General features: G+C 36.9%; 1 protein-coding gene across 1 annotated transcript in view; it reads right to left on the bottom strand.

Moving 5' to 3' along the window:
• Positions 1–21,019, bottom strand: part of SLC36A4 (solute carrier family 36 member 4) — a 77,481-nt gene that overhangs the window by 8,602 nt on the left and 47,860 nt on the right. Inside the window, exons 8-10 of the mRNA XM_069080271.1 lie at positions 20,043–20,141; positions 11,198–11,367; positions 7,233–7,402 (exon numbers count right to left, since the gene is read on the bottom strand). Coding sequence (XP_068936372.1) covers positions 7,233–7,402; positions 11,198–11,367; positions 20,043–20,141 — 439 coding nt within the window. The remainder of the gene's footprint in view (positions 1–7,232; positions 7,403–11,197; positions 11,368–20,042; positions 20,142–21,019) is intronic.

The following is a 21,019-nucleotide window of genomic DNA, read 5'->3' as shown; positions in this document are numbered from 1 at the left end:
ACAATCACAATAAAGACTGTGACAATAAGGATCTCATGATGTTCGATTGCAAAATATACCAAACTCTCCAGAGAGAGGACAGAACTGAAGCATTTATTTAGACACCAGAAAACCAAATCCCAAAACGAATAAGCTGATTCCATCATAATACCAAAGACATTAAGAAGCCATAATAACGGGGCAGCTAGGTGGCACTGGCCCTGGAGTCAGGAGGACCTGAGTTCAAATCCGGCCTCAGACACTTAACACTTACTAGCCATGTGACCTTGGGCAAGTCACTTAACCCCAACTGCCCTGCCTTCCCCCTTCAAAAAGCAAAAAATAAAAAATAAAAAAGCCATAATAACACTGAAAGCCACAGCATCTTTCAGCCTTTCCACAAACCAATACAAGATCAATATTTACCCACAAACCTCTCTATCTCCTTGCCTGAGGTTGTTTCTCCCTCACCATCTCGCAAGCTCTGAACAGTTTCCTGTGGGTTCTGCTTCCCTTCAGCAAACTTCTCCCACTACAGGCTCCACATGACTATATTCAGTCTATTAGGGGGCAGAGTTTACTTTCAAAACAGGGGAGGTCTGCAAATTCCCCCTTCCCCCAGGCCTATTAAGGGGCAGGGAAGATCTAGTGAGATGGTGGAGGAAGAGACGACCTCAGGCAAAGAGACAGAGAGGTTTGTGAGTAAATATTTATCTTGTATTGGCTTGTGGGAAGGTTGAAGGATGCTGTGGCTCTCAGCGTTATTATGGCGTCTTAATGTCTTTGGTACTATGATGGAATCAGCTTACTGGTTTTGGGATTCAGTTTTTTCTGGTGTCTAAATAAATGTTTCAGTCCTGCTCTCTACCTGGAGAGTTTGGTATATTTTGGCATTGAACATCATATGATACTTATAGTCACGGTCTTTATTGTGATTGTGGGTGCTGTAAATATTTCATTGGTGCTACATTTGGCAATGAGAATGGGACTGCAAAATAGCAGACCTCTAGTTGGGGACAGAAGGGATTTAGAAGAAATGGCTATCCCAGAATGGGAGGATTTGCCTTATGCCTCCCAGCAAAGGAGTGGTCTAAAAGTACAGGGTTCTGTGAAAGCTGGGAAAGAGACTACAGCAGGGAGAACCTAGAGATTTAGAAACATGTTTGCAAAGAATACCAATAAAACGTGGGAGAGAGCTGGAGGCAGTGAGTAGAAGAGGCTGGATTTTGCTAACAGGCTACCGTATTGTGTGTAAAAGCAGAGACAAGCTGTTACAAGATTTGGCTAAGTGTCAGAATTCGATGCCTCCTTTATAAGTGCCCACAGGAAGCTGGTCAGAGCTAACCAGATGGTGGGAAAGAGAGAAGGTTGAGGAAAGGAGCTAGAGAGGTTTGTGAATAAATACTGATCTTGTATTGGTTTGTGGGAAGGCTGAAGGATGCTATGGCTCTCCGCGTTATTCTGGCTTCTGAATATCTTTGGTACTATGATGGAATTGGCTTACTGGTTTTGGGATTTTGTTTTCTGGTGTCTAAATAAATGCTTTGGTTCTGTCCTCTCTCTGGAAAGTTTGTTATATTTTGTGATTGAACATCATGTGATACTTATAGTCACTGTCTTTATCGTGATCGTGGGCACTGTAAATATTGCATTGGCACTACATCAGGTTTCCCATTCTTGCTAGTGCTTCTCCTCACCCAAGGAATGAAACCTGGAACTGCATATGGAACATGCATATGCAACAGAGTCCTGCCCCCAGAGCTAGCAAAGGACCCTGTAATCTCCTTCTAACTAGTTGTCCAACTCCCTTACTGGGCTAAGAGCTCCAGAGGCCACTACTGCCACCAATTCAGGTACTCTCCAGGCCTGTTGTTGGCTAGCTGGTGTGTGGCCTATTCTAAGATGCATTGCACTCCCACCCTGGTGAGACAGATCTCTCCTGCAGACCTTCTAAGTTGTCTTGAGCTGGGAAATTGTTTCATTCTGACCTTTTGTTGGTTCTGCCACTCAAGAATTTGTTTTGAGGCAAAGTTTTAAAGTTGTTTGCAGGGGAATTTGGGAGAGCTCAGGTGAGTCCCTGCCTTATTCTGCCATCTTGCTAGAGTAAAGGTTTTCACTTATTTCACAGCATTTGTGAACTCATAATTCCCTCTAATGGTACAGATTGCAAGTCAGCCTTGCCTTTTAATACACTATCAATCTTATCGGTGTTTTCCATGGATCTTTCCCAGAGTGTCTGTCCAATACACTAGAAAACTTCCTTTAAGTCTTAATATTTATTCCTTATCTGTACCACATGACCATCACTTTGCAAATTAAGTACCTTCTTAACTGATATCCCTTACATTACCTTCTTGAATTACTGGAAATAGAATAAAGTCTACTTACTCTCACTCTGGCTCTCCACTGATCTTTGAGTTATTCAGAAGTTAGATGCCTCATAGACTGTGGTATTCCAAGATTTACAACCCATAGAGTGTCACAATGAGAACACTGTCAATCAATAGATAGCTTTTTGCATTAGGGAAAAATTTGGAAGAGCAAAAAGCAATATGCAATTTTTCAAATATAATCCATGTCATTCTCTTTCTCCTATTTAATCCTAGGCCCAAATCCTTATCCATTTGGGTATTTGTCACAGCCATATTCACATATAGATTAATATATTGTCCATTCAATTCTCATTTGCTAGACCAAAAGCAGTTTTCAGTCATTTTTCCTATATGTACTACTAGGTGGATCTCTTTTGAGTAATGAGGAATCTCATTGAGAAGGCTCATTTGTGGATGGAGGATCATATGTGACAGCCTCCCCATTATCATCCTGTTTCATAAGGATGTCCACCCTGTACATATAGATTATTCAAATAAAAATTTTTATCAATATAACAAAAGAAGCATATGGGTCAATAGTTACTATCTTATCACTTTTGGGGGTTATTACTAGTCTATTTTTTTTTTTATTCTTTTGGAATCTTCTCTTCCCTGAGATATCTTATAAAGTAATCCCTCAACGATATCAGTACTGTCACGTCCAGAATGGATTTCCTTTGTGTATTTGAATTTTAAATTTCTAAATTCTATTTCTGCATCTCCTAATGGCACATCAGGAATTGATATGTTAATGTCCAAATGTGGCAGCTTCTCTGACATCAATGACAAAAACATACCACTATCAGGTCTTGAAGAAGAGTTAAGAAAATGGAATTCTCTCCCCTTCATTGCTCCTTTACTACAATCTGAATGAATGAAAAGCATTAATTAAGAGTTTATCTGTGCCAAACTACATGAGAAATCTATTATCCAAATGCCTATTAGTCATTTCATATTAGCTATCCCATAGGCAACTCAAATTCAACATGTCCAAAGCTGAATTCATGATCTTTCCCTACAGACCTGTTAAGAGAGACAAAGCAACACTAGAAGGGAGAGTGTTACCTTCTAGATGGCCAAAGAAAACATTCTATAGAAGGAGCTTTGGAATTTAGAAGGAATCCATTCCATAGTTAGAAGTGGAAGTGAGGAGGAACAGCATTTGACTTCCTAGAGTCTCTGGGTTTCTTCTAAATTCCAAAATCACTTCTAAAGAATGTTTTCATCACTGAAAAATGATTTTGTGCAAGTCATTTAATCTACCAAGGCCTTAAATTCCTCATCTGTAAAATGAAGAGGTTGTATTAAAGACAACTATAAAGGTCACTTCCAACACTAAATCTATTAACTTGTGAACTCTGAATTTAAAGGGGAAAAAATACATGACTCAGCAAAACACCAAATTCCATAAATGAATAAAGCACATGGGCAAGTAGGTGGAAAAGTCAACTTAACATCAATTCTAACTGTATAGACATCATTGATATTTCTTAATAGCTTATCTTAGATTTAGTGTATAGATGCAAATGTCAGTGAAACACTGAACTGTCTTCTTATCTTTACCTAAATAAGCTATAGATAATTTATGAAATTCTAGTATGCCTTCTACAGTATGTTGACTTTTATTTTGTCGAACAGATTTTTAAAAAATTATGCTTTCTGGTCACATACTTTTGAGATGGAATTTCCCTATCTCCCTGGAAGTAGTGGCCACTGATGGGCCCAATTCCACCACTGGTCAGCACAGGAGCTCTGACCTTGGCTAGTTCCCTCCTCCTCACTCAGCCTAGGGAACTGCCCAGTACTGAGGCTTACCATATCAGTTTCAGACTTAGTGTTCAAATGTCTTTTCTTATTGTAGCTTAAAACTGGAGCTCAAAATCCACCTGCTAAACTTTTCTCAGTAGCTCCTTCTTTAAATATGTGTTTTCAAAGCAGTTTCCAAGAGAAAAACAGTAAGGATAATTGGGTAACAGTTCCTGAAGGAGTCATGATCTTATAGATAAAAGTATATGTTTTACTTATGTAGATCATTGCTAACCTTTTCTACAAATTGATAGACACTGACTGAATTATTGTTGCTAAAAAAAAGCCTTCAGCATAAAAATCTTAGCAGAATATGAGATTACACAAGAATCTTATATGAAATACCATGATATTTTCCAAATAGATCATTGACATATTTTTTAAAATCACATAATTAAAAACTGGAGGGGAATGAGAGATTCTTTTATAACTATAGATGGGGAAACTACTTAAAAATATTGGGGAAAATAAGTCCATACAGATAAAGAATTATAAGAGACAAAAGAGACTATTATATAAAATTTATAAAAACATAAAGTGATATCATGTCATTATACAAATTTTTACACAAATAAAAGCAATGTATCCAGAATTTTAAAAAGCTAACACTTTTGAAAAATCTTTGCATTAAACATTTATAATAAAAGTTTAATGTCCTAAATTTACAGAAAACTGACACATAAGATTGAGAATCATTACACGAAAGATAAATTGCTAAACATAAACTGACAAAGAAGATGAAATGTAGGTTTTTTTAAATAAAAAATTATTAAAAATCATGTGAATAGTATTCAATATCACTACCGTGTTTCCCTGATAATAAGACCTATCCCAAAAATAAGCCCTCCCCTTACTGTGTAAGATTCCTCTAAAATAAGCCCACCCCCGAAAATAAGCCCTATTGAGATTGCTACTGTAGTGAAGGTGATCCCCTGCGCTACACGCTACATTATAGTACCCTCTGTATGCACCATCCCCCCCCCCCCCGGGTGAAACACACACTGCGCTCCGAGCTGCATCCAATCAGAGCTGCAGCAGTGAGCGCGTCATCCTGTTCTTCCCCAGTGATTTGCTTACTGGCGCCATTGACAGCAGTGCTGCGGAGCAGAGCTGAGGCAGGACAACATAAGCCCTCCCCTGAAAATAAGCCCTCTGGTGTTTTTCTTTCCAAAAAAATTAATAAGATAGTGTCTTATTATCGGGGAAACATGGTAGTTATAAGAAAAATACAAATTAAAACAAGTCTGAGCTATTACCATCCACACATCAAATTTTAAAAAGACAGTAAAAGAATATATATATATATGTACATATGTATATATATATATGTGTATACATATGTGTGTGTGTGTATATATATATAATTTTAGGGTAACTTTGAAGAGAGCAGTTTGGGTTGAATGATGAGGTCAGAAGCCAGACTTCAGAGTTAAAATGAGAGGAAGCAGAAACACCTACAGTAAATAGCATTCACAAGGACTTTAGCCACAGAAGATAAGAGAATTATGGGATGATAGTGGGGATACATGGATCAAATGAAGGATTTTTAAAGATGGAGGGGACCTGGGCATGTTTGCAGGCAGCAGAGAAGCAGCCAGTAGTCAGAGAGAGAGACTGAACGTAAATTGAGAGAGGGTTTAAGGGTAAAAATAATGAGTTCAGTTTTGGACATGTTACATTTGAGATGTCTATAGCACATTCAATTTGAGATGCCTAATAGGCAGTAGGAGATACAAACTGCAGGTCAGCAGAGAGATTAGGGATGCTCAAAGTAGATCTAAGTATCATTAGCATAAAGATGATAACTGAATCCATGGAAATTGATGAGATTAATAGTATAGAGGGAGAAGGGATGAGGGCTCAGGGCAGAGTCCTGGGAGATAACCATAGTAAGCTGGTAGGACCTGAAGAAAAATCCAGAAAAGGAGACTGAGGAGCTCTAAGATAGGTAGGAGAACCAGAAAATAATAATGTTTCAAAAACCTAAAGAGAAGAGAGTATCAAGGATAAGAGTGTGATCAACAGCGTCAAAGGCTGAAGAGAGGTCATGGTGAATGAGGACTAAAAAAAGATCATTAGATTTGGCAATTAAGAGATCATTAGTAACTTTGGAGAGAGCAGTTTCAGTTGAATGGTGAGTTTGGAAAACAGTATGTGGAGAGTTAAGAAGAGAAAGTAGGAAGAAAGGAAATAGAGGCATTTGTGGTAGATAGTATACTCAAGAAGCTTAGCCACAAAAGTAAGAGAGAGATGGGATGAGAGTGAAGATGGATGGATCAAATGAGTTTTTTGAGGATGAAGGAAAAATGGACATGTTCATAGGCATTTGGAAAACAGACAGTAGACAGTAAAAGATCGAAGACAAAAAAGAGAATGAGGCCACTAAAGAGAGCAATCTCTTGGATAGGATGGGAGTATAGTGGGACTATGACTACCCTATTCCCAGAAGCTATATCTCATCTGCAGCCTAGAACTGTATTAGCTTTTTGGGCTGCTGTGAAAACTTGGTTGAACCTAAGTGTGTAGATAAAAGGGATGCTACTTGTAGTACCTGACTCAGCAAGTAGTTGCGATAAATAAAATAATGATGCATTTTGTAAAACTTAAAGCACAATGTAAATGCAAGCTATTACCATCATTAGCTACAACCGAAAGGATTTGTTGTATTACTGTAATTACTAGGGCAATAAAAACCTTAAAAACAAGAAATAATAATGAAATAAATTTATAAAGATATTATATTCATGTTCAGGCAGCACTAAGAGGAGTAATAGTTTTGTTACGATACCAAAAGCCTAAATGTGAGTAAAACAGCTTTCTTTGTAAAATAGCAAAGGATAGACTAGTAAAAACAATTAATGTATAATGAAAATGCTCATAAGAGATGAAAAGGTTAAGATGGCATTTTTGAATTGTCTTTAAGTAGAGCAGTATTGATTTATAATTTTAGCATCATGAAATTATTTCAGATATCCTAAAATTTTCATTTACAGAAAAAATATATTAAAATATAAAGACTGCATGAAGGATTAATGTCAATATAATAATTTCATTAAAATATATATTTATACTTACAGGTAATAAAAACTAAGACAGTCCTAATAATGAGTTCACAGATTAGCTTTGATTTATTTTGAAATTTGGATGTGATTCCTGGAATGATGATTTCTGCTGGCACGTAGAACTGAATTGAGTAAGTCACAAAAATCCCAAAGGAATACAGAATTTTCACTGATTGATACAACCTGTCAAAAATATTTGAACAAAGTTTAATCATCATATAAAAGGCAATCTCTGGCTTATAGCACTTTGTATCTCTCCTTTGTCCTTATCACAATCTATTATTATCACAATTACACTTGTGTAAATATCACAGATCCCTTTTCTCTGCACAACCAGTAGACTCTAAGCTCCCTGAAGGTAGGTAATATGCTATTTTTCATTTTTGTGTCCCTAGTATCTTGCATAAGTAATGTTCATAGCTTTCTAATTTCTGAAACTCTTGGCTCTGTACTTTGTGTCTAAAGATGATATAAATCTTAAGTTAAAAAAACCCAAACCATCTGTTTATATTTTTATATTTTGTCATCTACTATGATTCTTTCTTAGGATGAAAAATCTACTTTGTTAAAGATGGTCTTTCTCCCAATTTGCAAAAACATTCATCATAGAGCACCTTACGTTATAATAATATACACAAATTCTTTTCTTTTTCAAATGCTTTATTAACTTCTGATTTACATCATTAATTTCTGCTAGATTTTGAGTTACAAATTTTCTCCTTGTTTTTCCCCTACCCACCGCCCCAAAATAGCAGTCCCACAGGATATCCCATCCTCCAATCTGCTCTCCTCCATATTTTCTCCCATACCCCTTTCGACTTTTCTAGTAGGACATGGTGCATCTCTATGCCCCAGTGCCTGTATATCTTATTTCCCAATTACATGTAAAATAGTATTAATAACAGTATATATATATATATATATATATGTGTGTGTGTGTGTGTGTGTGTGTGTGTGTATTTAAACATTTGATTTTAAAACTTTGAATTCCAGATTCATTCCCTTCCTCCCTTGTCACCATTTTCCCTTGCCTCTTCTATAGGAGATAGTTTACCCCATTCTGTCTCTCCCCATCTCCTCTCGTTATATTCATCTCTCACCTCTTAATTTCACCTTGTAAGTATCATCCCTTCCTGTTAAATTGCTCCTGTGCCCTCTATCTATGTATACCTGTAAACATATGCCCATAAACCCTCATGTATAGACATATATATATATATATATATATATATATATATATATATATATATATATTTCTATTCCCTTCAACTACTGAGAAAGGTTTCATAAGTTATAATTATTGTTTTTCCCTGTAGGAATGTTAATAGTTCAACTTTGATAAGTTCCTTATGATTTCTTTTCCCTGTTTACCTTCTCTTGCTTCTTGTATCTGAATGTCAAATTTTCTATTCAACTCTGGTTTTTTCAACAAGAATGCATGAAAGTCCTTTATTCCACTGAATGACCATATTTTCCCCTGAAACATGATACTCGGTTTTGCTGGGTAGGTGCCTCTTGGTTTTAATCCCAGCTCCTTTGACCTCTGGAATAATATATTCCAAGCCCTTCAATCCCTCAGTTTAGAAGTTGCCAGATCCTGGGTTATCCTGATTGTGTTTCCAAAATATTCAAATTGTTTCTTCCTGGATGCTTGTAATATTCTCTCCTTAATCTGGGAATTCCGGAACCTGGCTATAATATTCCTAGGAGTTTTCTTTTTGGGATCTTTTTTCAGGAGGTGATTGGTAGATTCTTTCAACCTCTATTTTGCCCTCTAGTACTAAAACATCAGGGCAGTTTTCTTTGAGAACTTCCTGGAGGATGATTTCCAGGTTCTTACTTTGATCATGGCTTTCAGGTAGTCCAATAATTTTTAAATTATCTGTCCTGGATCTATTTTCCAGGTCAGTGGTTTTTCCCATGAGATATTTCACATTGCCTTCTATTCTTTCATTTGTTTGGATCTGTTTAACAGCATCTTGATTTTTCATAAAGTCACTAGCTTCCATTTGCTCCAATCTAATTCTGAAGCAATGATTCTCGTCATTGAGCTTTTGAGATTCTTTTTTCCATCTGGCAAATTTGGCTTTTTAAGGCATTCTTCTCCTCATTGCCTTTTTGAGCCTCTTTTGCCATTTGAGTCACTCTGTTTTTTAAGGTGTTATTTTCTTCAGTCAGTCTGTTAACTCTCATTTCATAATTTTCTTGCAGCATTCTCATTTCTCTTCCCAATTTTTCCTCCACTTCTCTTATCTGCTTCTTAAGGTCTTCTATGGCCTGTAACCAGCTCATATTTTCCTTTGAAGCTTTTGGTTCAAGAGTTCTGACTTCACTGTCTTCCTCCTGTTCCATGCTTTGCTCCTTTTTGTCCCCAAAATAGGAGTCTAATGTTGGAATCTAATGTCTGCTTCATTTCCTTTGCCTGGTCATGTCGCCCCTCAGTCACTTGACCCCTGGGCTTTTTGCCACAGTAGGACTCTGCCACCAGACAGGGGAGCTTTCGTCCCAAACGCTAGGGTTATCTCAGATGCCAGAGGTATTAGATGGGTGCTCTCTCTGAGGCCTCCACATGCTCTGCCTAGCTGGACACACACCCTAGGACCTCCACCCTAGACTGCAATCCAGATCCAAGAAGGTTAGAGCAAGAGCAATTACCCTTCAGACTGGTGCTTGGTCCCCCTACACTCTGCAAGCCAGGAGCTGAAACTGCCATGTGGCGCTGGCTGGCTGCCACGCACTCCCACTTACTGTGTCCCAAAGTCCAGACTGTATTGACCTCTCACTTTGTCCTTCACATCTATGTGTTGATAAATCTGAAAATGGCCACAAGCTGCTGCTGATCTGGAGTCCCTCCAGCCAGTGGCTGGTCAGGCCCGCCCTGGGGCTAAAGCCTCCGAGTGGGGCTGGGCTGGGTTCCCAGGGCACTGTTCTGGCTGATTCCTGCCAGGCTGTCCTCAGTGGAAGGTTAGCTTCTCTGTGTCATTTTATGGTTTCTGCAACTCCAGTTTGTTTAGAGTCCCCTTTTTACATGGATTGGGGAAGGTGGAAGCTGGAGCAGCGGGGAGGTCCTGCTTCTATTCCGCCATCTTGACTCTGCCCCCCCCAATATACACAGATTCTTATTAAATAGTGTGCTATTGAGAATCAATTTGAAAAAGCAAAGGAACAGAAGAAAAAATGCGCAGAGAAACAATCAACAATAAAAAGACATTTATCAATGATGCAATTTGCACACGGAAACGGAAAGAGTAACACTATTTCTTTACTACTCTTTAGTACTAGGAGAGGAGAATGTAAACTCCTTGAGAGCAAGGACCGTTCTCTTTTTGACTTTATACCACTGCACCTGAAACAGTCTTACACATGGCAAGCTCCACCGACCATGTTTGCTGAAATGAAGCCACTGTTGAAGATAGGTTCAAAAGTGTCCTTACTGGCAATGGTTACAGAAGCCACTAATTGGTAATGGGGGGGAAATATAACCTATTTTTCCATAGTACTCAGAGAAGATATATTTCCATAGATCACATTTATAATAATTAGCTTTAAACGGGTATCCTCAATCTTACAGATAAAAATCAGTAAGATGTGGCAGCAGTTCTGCTGTTCTCTCTGTTTTCCTACCAAACATGCAGTCCCTCTCCACTTGTTAGTTCAGGCTCTGAACAAACAAGATTTACTTGGCTCCCTCTATGATCTCAACTCTTTCCCCATATGTCAAAGTCCTGCTTCTCAATTACTTTGTATTTAAATTAAAGTATTTTCCTTCTTTATATGCAAAAATAAGTCATAATAAAAACTTCTTTTCTTTCTGCACTGGGGTGAAAATGATGAAATTTTGTATTGTCAAACTGAAAAGAAAAAATGACAAAGAATGGATTTTTAAATTTCATATGTTTATCAAATTATAAATGTAACTAATTTATATTAGTACTTAAATCACAATAAATGGTGCAAAAATTATATATGTCTACCTACCATTCATCTTGAGGAAGATTTAAAGTTATGCTGCCTTTGATTTCATCTTGAAAGCGCATATATCCAAGGGTGGCTAATGTTATATACAAAGTAGTAACAATCCCCATGCCAATGTTCAATGCTTCTGGGAAGCGTTTTGTTTCTTTCATTTGATTTTCCAATGGGAGAACCTGAGGATGAGGAGAGATTTAAAAAAAGATATGCATAATAAAATCATAGAATTTTAGAGTTGAAGAAGACCTTAGAGGTCTTAAGTCTAATCTACTTATTTTATAAATGAGGAAACTGAAGTAAAGAAAAATGAAATTATTTACCAATGTTATAGATTCAGAATTAGAACCCAGGTAACGTGATTCACAGCAAAGGACTTCACTTTCAATTTTACTAATGCCTTTTTTTTTTTCATTAGTTATTTTTCTGGTCATACTCTTGTCACCCACTCACCCAGTGAGCCTTCCTCTAAACAGAGTCAAATAAAAGCAACTGACATAGTTGGCAGCTGGGTGGCACACTGGTCCTGGAGTCAGAAGGACCTCAGTTCAAATCTAACTGTGTGACTCTGGGCAAGTCATTTAACCTCAGTTTCCTCATCTGTAAAATGAGCTGGAGAAGGAAATGGCAAGTCACTCCAGTATCTTTGTCAAAAAACCCCAAATGGGGCCACAAAGAGTCAGGCACAACTGAAATGATTCAACAATTGACATAGACCATGTCTGACTATACAGATACCATTCTGTCCCTCACCTCTCCAAGGAAAGAATGAAAGTAAATTTCATCTCATCTCTTTTCTGGGGTTAGTATTAGTCATTATAATTACATATCATTTGACTTGATTTTAGTTGTGTTTTTATACATTATTTAAGTCATTAAGTGTACTGTTTTCCTGGTTCTGCTTACTTTACATCAGTTCATACAAATCTCCCGGTATTCTTCCAGATTCTGTCATATCAGTCACTTCTTATGGCTCAATAATTATATTCTATTATGTTCACATACCACAATTCAATCAACCATTCTCCAATGAATGTATACTCACTTTGTTCCCACGTTTCAGCTACCACAAAAGTGGCACTACAAATATAATTATATATGTGACCGTTCTTTTTGTCCTTGATTTACTTCAAGGTCCTTGGTGACTTTTTTTCAAATAACTGTGTGTATACACACATACAGAGTCCTCACTTTACAAAAATTCACATTACACATTCAATTTTACATAAAGAATTCTGAAAAAAAAAATACACTTCCAAAAAAAAAAAAACTATGTCAACTTTACTGTATTGTGATCTCTTGCCACTCCTGTCCTTCAGGTCAGTGCTCTGCAGCTTCTTACCTGCCCCTCCCCCACAAAAAACCCTAAAAAAAATATCCCTCCAAGGGAAAACAGAAATACTTGATGCAAATAATTTTTCATCAATGAATATTTTCCTCCTTATCCTGGCTATACTGCTTTTATTCGTATCAAAAAAATTTTAATTCCATGTAGTTGAAATTGTTTTTTTTCTATTTTGGGTATTTAAAAGAACATTCAATGTCTGCCTTGGAAGTTGGCACTTAAGGTAAGACTTCAAAGAAATGTGGCATTCCAAAGGGCAGAGGTGAGATGGAAATGCACTGTGCAGGTATGAGGGACACCATGGAGATAAGAGATGGAGCACTGTGTGTGAAGAACCTCAAGGAAAGTGTACTTGCATCATAATATGCATAAAGGAAAATAATGTGTAGTAAGGTTTGAAAGGCAGGCAGGAACCATGTTGTGAAGGGCTTTAAGTGGGAAACAGAGGAGTCTGCATTTGACCCTAATGGCAATAAAGAGCCACTGGAATTTACTGAGCAAGTAACATGGCCAGACCTGCATATTAGGCATCTCTATTTGAAGAATGTATTGGAGTAGGTATAACATAGAAATGGTTGAGAGGGTGGGATCAAGGGTGGAAGCAGGATGGATGCTGCTGTTAAGAGGCTATTGCAACAGACTAGGCAAGGGGAAATAAGGGCCTGAACTAGTTTGTTCTCTGCATGAGTACAGAAGTTAATGCATACAGAAGATACTGTGAAGCAAGAAACTGACAAGACTTAGAAAATAACTAGATTTGTAGAGAAAAAGGGAAGTTAAAGATGACTGTAACAATAAGAATCTAGGTGTTTGTTTAGAGAGACGACTTCTGTAGGGACAACTAAGTGGTGTAGAACTGGGCCTGGAGTCAGGGTAACCTAAATTCAAATCCAGCCTGATATACTTACAAACTGTGTTACTCCAGGCAAGTCACTTAACCTCTTACCTTAGTTTCCTAATCTGAAAAATGGGGATAATAATAGCATCTACCTCCCAGAGCTGTTGTGCGCTTTAGATGAGATAACAATTGCATAGTGCCTGGCACACAGTAAGCCCTATATAAATGTTACTTGCTATTATTATAACTAGTGGATATACTGGGTTTGAAATGCTTATAGGAATCTAATACAAAATTCAATATACAGTTGGTAATACAGGACTGGAGCTGAGGAGATAAGACTAGAGTCAGATACATAATCAGGGAGTAATCTGAATAGGGTTGAACTAATGGCAACTGATGAGATCAACAAGTGAAAACGTGTAGAAAAGTGAAGAAAAAGTAATGGAATCTGCTACTGGATGAGTTGTGGCTGATGTAGTGCTTAAGCTCAGGAGTTTTAAGCTACAGTAGAGCTGAAGTTGACATGGTAAATTCTTAAGGGTGAGGGGCTAATTATTGTTCCCTATTTCTCCTACCTTTTGTGGCTAAACTCGAGAAAGCCATCTACAATAGATTCCTCTACTTCCTCCCTTCCCACTCTCTGCACACTGGCTTCTGTCACCATTAATGAAAAACTGCTATCTCCAAAGTTACTAATGATCTCTTTACTGCCAAATCCAAAGGCCTTTTCCCAATCCTCATACTTCTTGACTGCTCTGCAAATCTTGATACTATTGTTCACCCTCCTATCTTTGATAGTCTCTTCTCTCCAGGTTTTCAGGACACAACTCCTCTGAATTTTCTTCCAGGTCATACTTAATAAGAGTGTCCCCCAAGGCTGTGCACTGAACAATCTTCTCTTCTCACTTGATACTGTTTCACTTGGTGATCTTATCAGCTCCTGTGAATTCGGTTATCATCTTCGCTGATGATTTCTCAAATCTACTTAAACATTTCTAACCTCTCTGCTGACATCTGGTCTTGTATCTCCAACTGCCTAACAGATATCCCAAACTGGATGTGCTGTAGACATCTTAAACTCAGCATGTCCAAAACTGAACTCATTATCTTTACCTTGAAACTCTTCCATCTTCCAAACTTCCCTATTATTGTTTTATTCTTTTTTTAAAAAAAGTATTATTTATTTTTAACATTTTCTTTTTATATTTTAAGTTCCAAATTCTCTCCCTCCCTCCTACCCCTACCCCACCCAATGAGAAGGTAAGCAATTTATGTTTTACACGTGAAAAACTGATTTCCATATTAGTCACATTTCAAAAAAAGCAAGAAAAATAAAGTGAGAAAATCATACTTCAATTTGTACTCCGAGTTCATAAGTTTTCTCTCTGGAGGTGGATAGCATTTTTTTCATCATGAATCCTTTGGAACTGTCTTGGGTCATAGTATTGATCACGGCAGCCAAGTCTTTCACAGTTGATCATCATTACAATATTGCTATTACTGTGCACAATGATATCCTAGTTCTTCTCATTTTACTTTGCATTAATTCATATAGGTCTTCCCATGTTTTTCTGAAACCATCCCCCTCATCATTTCTTTCAGCACAATAGTAGTCCATCACAATCATATGCCACAACTTGTTCAGCCATTACCCAATTGATAACCATCCCCTCGATTTCTAATTCTTCGCCACCACAAAGAGCTGTTATAAATATTTTTGTATATAGGTCCTTTCCCTCTTTCTTCGATCTCTTTGGGATACACACCTGGTAATGCTATTGCTAGGTGAAAGGTTATGTATAATTTTATAGGGAATAGCTCCAAATTTGCTCTCCAGAATGGCTAGAGCAGTTCACTAAAATGACAATTCATTAATGTACCTATTTCCCTCTCATCCCGTGTAGCATTTGTCATTTCTGATAGGTATGAGGTAGTACCTCAGAATTGTGTTCATTTGCATTTCTCTAATCAATGTGACTTAGAGTATTTCTTAATACCGTGTTTCCCTGATAATAAGACCTATCCCGAAAATAAGCCCTCCCCTTACTGTGTAAGATTCCTCTAAAATAAGCCCTCCCCCGAAAATAAGCCCTATTGAGATTGCTACTGTAGTGAAGGTGATCCCCTGCGCTACACGCTACATTACGGTACCCTCTGTATGCACCGTCCCCCCCCCCCATGAAACGCACGCCGCGCTCCGAGCTGCATCCAGAGCTGCAGCTGTGAGCGCGTCATCCTGTTCTTCCCCAGTGATTTGCTTACTGGCGCCATTGAGAGGAGAGCTGTTTATTAAAATTGCTGTCAATGTTCATTAAAATAAGCCCTCCCCTGAAAATAAGCCCTCTGGTGTTTTTCTGTCCAAAAAATTTAATAAGACAGTGTCTTATTATTGGGGAAACACGATATGACCACAGACATTTTTTATTTCTTCTTCAGAAAATAGCCTGTGTATATCCTTTGACCATTTATCAGTTGGAGAATGGCTCTAATGTTTATAAATTTGACTCAGTTCTCTACTTAGTATTTATTTCAGAAATGAGGCCTTTATCTAAGAAACTTGCTGTAAATGGTTTTTATATTATTTTATTGTCTATGGTAACTTTAAGCAAAATGTAGTTTCCCTGATTATCTCTTTTAATCAGGTTTATTTTTGCTTTGTCTGAGATCATGATTGCTACTGTTACGTTTTTTACTTTAGCTGAAGCATATTAGATTCTGTTACAATACTTTATTTTAATTTCGTGTGTGTGTCTTATAAACAACATATTGTCAGATTCTGGTTTCTTTTTTTTTTTTTTGGAAGAAACAGAATAGAGCAAAGATTTTATTAATGCCTGCCCTACCCCCACCCCTACCACCAATAAAAAGCAATGAAGAAAACCACATCAACATCTGGCCTGCTTTCCCAAGTATATAAAATGTCAGTTAACCTCTCAAGTGCTCTAGGAAACTCTCTAAACCATTGTGCTATGCACTTCCATTTTATGGCTGAGTTCACCCCATTCACATTCAGAGTTATGATTACCAACTGTGAATTCCCTCCATCCTATTTACTTCTGTTTATCCTTCCCTTTCTCTTTTTATCCTAACCCACCTCTAAAGACTGTTTTGCTTCTGACTGCCTTCATTTATCTACCCTCCCTTTTATCACTCCTACTTTCTCTTATTCCCTTTCCCTCCTACTTTCATGTAAGGTAAAAGATTTCTGTTACCAACTGAGTATGTATACATATTTTCCTTCTTTGAACTAATTTAAATGTAAGTGAAATTCGAACACTGCCCAGCACCCCACCCCCACCATTTTCCCCTCCACTGTAAAAGTTCTTTTATGTGAGATAATTTCCCACATTTTTCTTCTCCCTTACCCTTTCTCCTAGGGCATACCTCTTTCTCATCCATCCATTTTTAAAAACCTCTTCCCAACATAAGCAATTCACTCCCATACCCTCTATTTAAAATCCTTATAACTGCTCTAATGAGAAATTTCTTGGAAGATACATGTATCATCTTCCCATAAAGAAAAGCAAACAGTTTAGCCTTACTGAGTCCCTTAAGATTTATCTTCCCTGTTTATCTTTCTATGCTTCTCTTGAATCTTATATTTGAAAGTCAAAGTTTCTATTCAGCTCTGGTCTTTTCACCAGGAATGCTTGAAAGTCCTCTATTTTATTAAATATGCTTTTCTTTTCCTTGAAGGATTAGACTCAGTTTATTTTTTATAAGTGTTACTCTTGGTTGTAATCCTCGCTCTTCTGTAATATCATATTTTAAGACTTCTGCTCCTTTGATGTAATAGCTCCCAAATCTTATGTGATCCTGACTCTAGCTCCAAGGTATATGAATGGTTTCTTTCTAGCTGCCTGAAATATTTTCTCTTTGACATGGAAGCTCTGGAAATTGAATATAATATTCCTGGGCGTTTTCATTTGGGGATCGCTTTTTCTGGAGATAACTGGTGGATTCTTTCAATTTCTATTTTACTGTCTGGATCTAAGATATTGCAACAGTTTTCCTCAATAATTTCTTGAAATGATGTCTAGGCTCTTTTTTTGATCATTGCTTTCATGTGGTCCAACAATTTTTAAATGCTCTCTCCTCCATCTTCCAGATCAGTCATTTTTCTGATGAGATATTTCACATTTTTTTATTTTCTTCATTCTTTTTTCTGATTTATTGTTTCTTAATGTTTCATGGAGTCATTAGCTTCCACTTGCCCAATTCTAATTTTTTTTTTTAGTTTTAAATTTATTTTAAACTTAAATATAAAATAAGAAAAGAAAAAAATTGCCATGGACACAGCAGAAAATAAGAGAGAATTCAATATAAAGCAATAAATTTCCATTTCAAAAAACCTATATAATTAATACTACACATTATATTCAAAGTTCTCCATCTTTGTTTCCCTGTATGTTTTCTTTTACTCTCTGCTGTGAACTTTTTACTTTTTTTCCCCCTTCCTCCATGTGGGGCTCCCCTCCCCCACCACTGAAGGCTATAATTAAGCAGATACACACACACAGAAGTATATACACACATATACATATATACATACATACACATAGAAATCCATAAACATATACACATATATACTCAAAAACATTTACATAAGACCGAATTATGCTTATTTCCACTTGTCATCTGTTTCTCTGAAGGTGGATAGCTTCTTCCTTCTAAGTCCAAGTCCTTCCATACTTTCCTAAATCTGGCAGTTCTTCATTTCCTATACCACAACAATATTTCAACCCAATCACATTCTATCTGGGAGATTGTCTATGAGAGCTTTTCCCCCAATTTTCTGCATTCCCTCTATTGGCTACATAGACTTTACTTATACAGGAAATTTTTTAATTTAAAATAATCAAAATTATTCCTTTGACACTTCCACACCTCTCTCGCTTTATAATATGGTTTAAGGTCTGATACTACTGAATCTAGTTCCTTCATATCTTTTTCCCCTGTTTTCCTTAAAGTTCCTGACCCTATGCTCTTCCAAATCAACCCTGTTATTATTTTTTGACTTAGGGAGATAATTTTTTAGTGATTTAATTGGGATAGCATTATATGAATAGATTAGTTAGTTAAAACTGTCATTTTTAAAAATTCTATTAGCTTTACCTACCTATGCACAAAAAAATATTACTTCAGTTATTTAAATCCAACTTTCTTTGTATAAAAGGTGTTTTGTATGTTATATTCATATAGCTCCTATGTCTGTTTTGGCATAATTCTAATTTTTAAGGAACTATTTTTTTTCAGTGAACTTTTGTACCTCTTTTTCCATTTGGCCAATTCTGTTTTTTAAGGAGCTATTTTCTTCAGTAAAGTTTTATACCTCTTTTTTTTCCACTTCGACAATTCTGTTTTTTGCTTTTTCCAGGAATTCTTGTTGAGACTTTGGTTATAGTTGTTTTGACTTTATTTTCTTCTGAATCTGCATTTTAATCTTCCCTGTCACCATAGTAACTTTTTATGATCAGTGTTTGTTCATTTTTCCACCCTATTTCTTTATTTGTAACTTTATGTTAGAGTTGTACTCTATTTCTGGTGCAAGGGGGATGGGCAAGGGTACCATTTCAAGTTTTAGGCTTTTTCATGCTGTTGACTCCAGAGCTAGTTCTAGGTATTTGTAAAGTGATGTGATTTAGGGAGAGGTTTGGTGTGATTGGTGCTTCCAAAGTGATGTGATTTAGGGAGAGGTTTGGCTACTGCTCTCTTGGTCTTCACTCTGGTCCTTAGCCAGGAAGGACCTCTAATTTCTTGGCACTGCAATCAATACTGCTTCTTAGGGCCCCTCCTTCCTTAAGATTGGCAGTGATACTATTCCCAGGGTCCCTAATCCCAGAAGTGATATTGCCTTAGGGCTTTCACTCTTCTCTTGACAGAAGGTGCTCTCCTTCTTCTTGAATTATGACCCAGAAATGAGTATAGGCAATGGAGTTGCCAAACAGTTGCCTCTCAGGGTTCCCACTCCCTCTTGACCAAAAGTGCTCATCCCTGCCTTTGAACTATGACCTTGAGATGTATATAGGCAATGAAGTTGACAAACAGTGTCTAGTCCTCTGTCAAGTGATAGCACAGGAGTACTTTAGTTGCTAGGTCCCTGACTATGTCATCCCCACCCCATATACATTTCAATAAACTCCAGTGGCTTCCTATCACCTCCAAGATCATATGTAAAACCATTTGTCATTAAAAGTCCTACATAATTTGCTTTCCTCCCTGCCTTTTCAATCTTCTAATACCTTACACTTTCTATCATGAACCTTGGGATCAGTGACAACTGGCATCCTTGCTGTTCCTGGCACAAGACACACTCTATCTTCCAACTCAGCGATATATGTGTATGTGTGTGCGAATATACATATGCATGTATATATATACACATATGTATATATGTATACACACATGTATATATGTGTATATACATATGTGTGTATATGTGTATATACATATATATGTATACACATATAAAATATTTTATATATGTATATGGTGTATGTATATTGAAAGAATATTTATACTTTGACCTCCTGTAGTCATAAAGAAACCTCTATCTAATGTGGAAATAAACAGTCCTAAACTAAGAAAAATTTTTTTTAAATGCTCATTTAAAATATTTTTTTTTATCTTGCCCTTTTTATACTTAATGCTTTAAAATAAATTCTTACCACTCCAATGCCTTCAAAAGCAAATACAGCTGTACCAAAAAAAAGTGGATATTTCTTCCAACCAGCCACAGCTGGAAGATTTCGAGGATCTGGTATATCCTGGTGATTGAAAAAAAAAAAACTTTAAAAGACAGACAGGAGTTCTTAGTTAATCCAATGAAATTTACAAAGAACAAAATCAGTTACCTTCTTGTGCTTCCTAAGTTTTTAAAACATAGTAAATAATTTTTGTTTGCAATCAAAAATGACTGCACTTATACCAGACTTATTCTATCAGGTTCAAACTATCAAAAGTTGCTAATCCCCTTCCTGTACAAGCTGCCCTGGGAATTAAATGCTTCCAATTACTTCCTTCTACCAGCAGAATCCAGGGTACCTAATAACAGAATTGGATCTTAAATAAAGAACATGAAACCTCTAGACCTTAGGCAGAAAGCTACCCCTGTTAATAGGTACTCATTGGTATTGGCATCTTTGGTTTATTTCCCAACTTTCCTTGACCTACCCTTTTACACCTTGGGACTTCCTAATATCTGGCAAATGTCCTGGATCTTTACCCCTAAATCTAGATCTTCCTTAGAGTATGTGTGTGTTCCTGGTTCTTGTTGACCTGGCTTCTGGTTTTATTATTTTAAAATTATTTTATCCTGATCTGGCTTGCAAGGCTCTTGGACATGGCCTTGTCCTAACCTTTCATATGAAAATTCAATCTAGAAAGATCATCTAGTGCTCAAGTTTGACCACTGGTTTCCATTATCTGTTCTAGTCTGATCCACTTCCATGTCTATTCTCTATCACATAATCACAGGTCTGTCTCATGCCCAATTTTTTTTACCTTATGACCAGCTGCCAGCAGTGCTGGTACTGACAAAGTCGTTTGTCTAAAAATGTTTTGTTTTTCATAATAAGTGTCTTGAACTTTTGTTTCCAGCAGCACTTAGTACAGCGCTAGATACACAGTAGAAATTAAAATACTT

Source organism: Petaurus breviceps, unplaced genomic scaffold, assembly GCF_028583685.1.
Source record: "Petaurus breviceps papuanus isolate PSGF00001 unplaced genomic scaffold, PetGlider_PUasm1.0 91133, whole genome shotgun sequence".
In the NCBI taxonomy this organism is placed as follows: domain Eukaryota; kingdom Metazoa; phylum Chordata; class Mammalia; order Diprotodontia; family Petauridae; genus Petaurus; species Petaurus breviceps.
The sequence above is the reverse complement of the archived record's forward strand: the minus strand, read 5'-3'. Positions and strand labels throughout refer to the sequence as shown.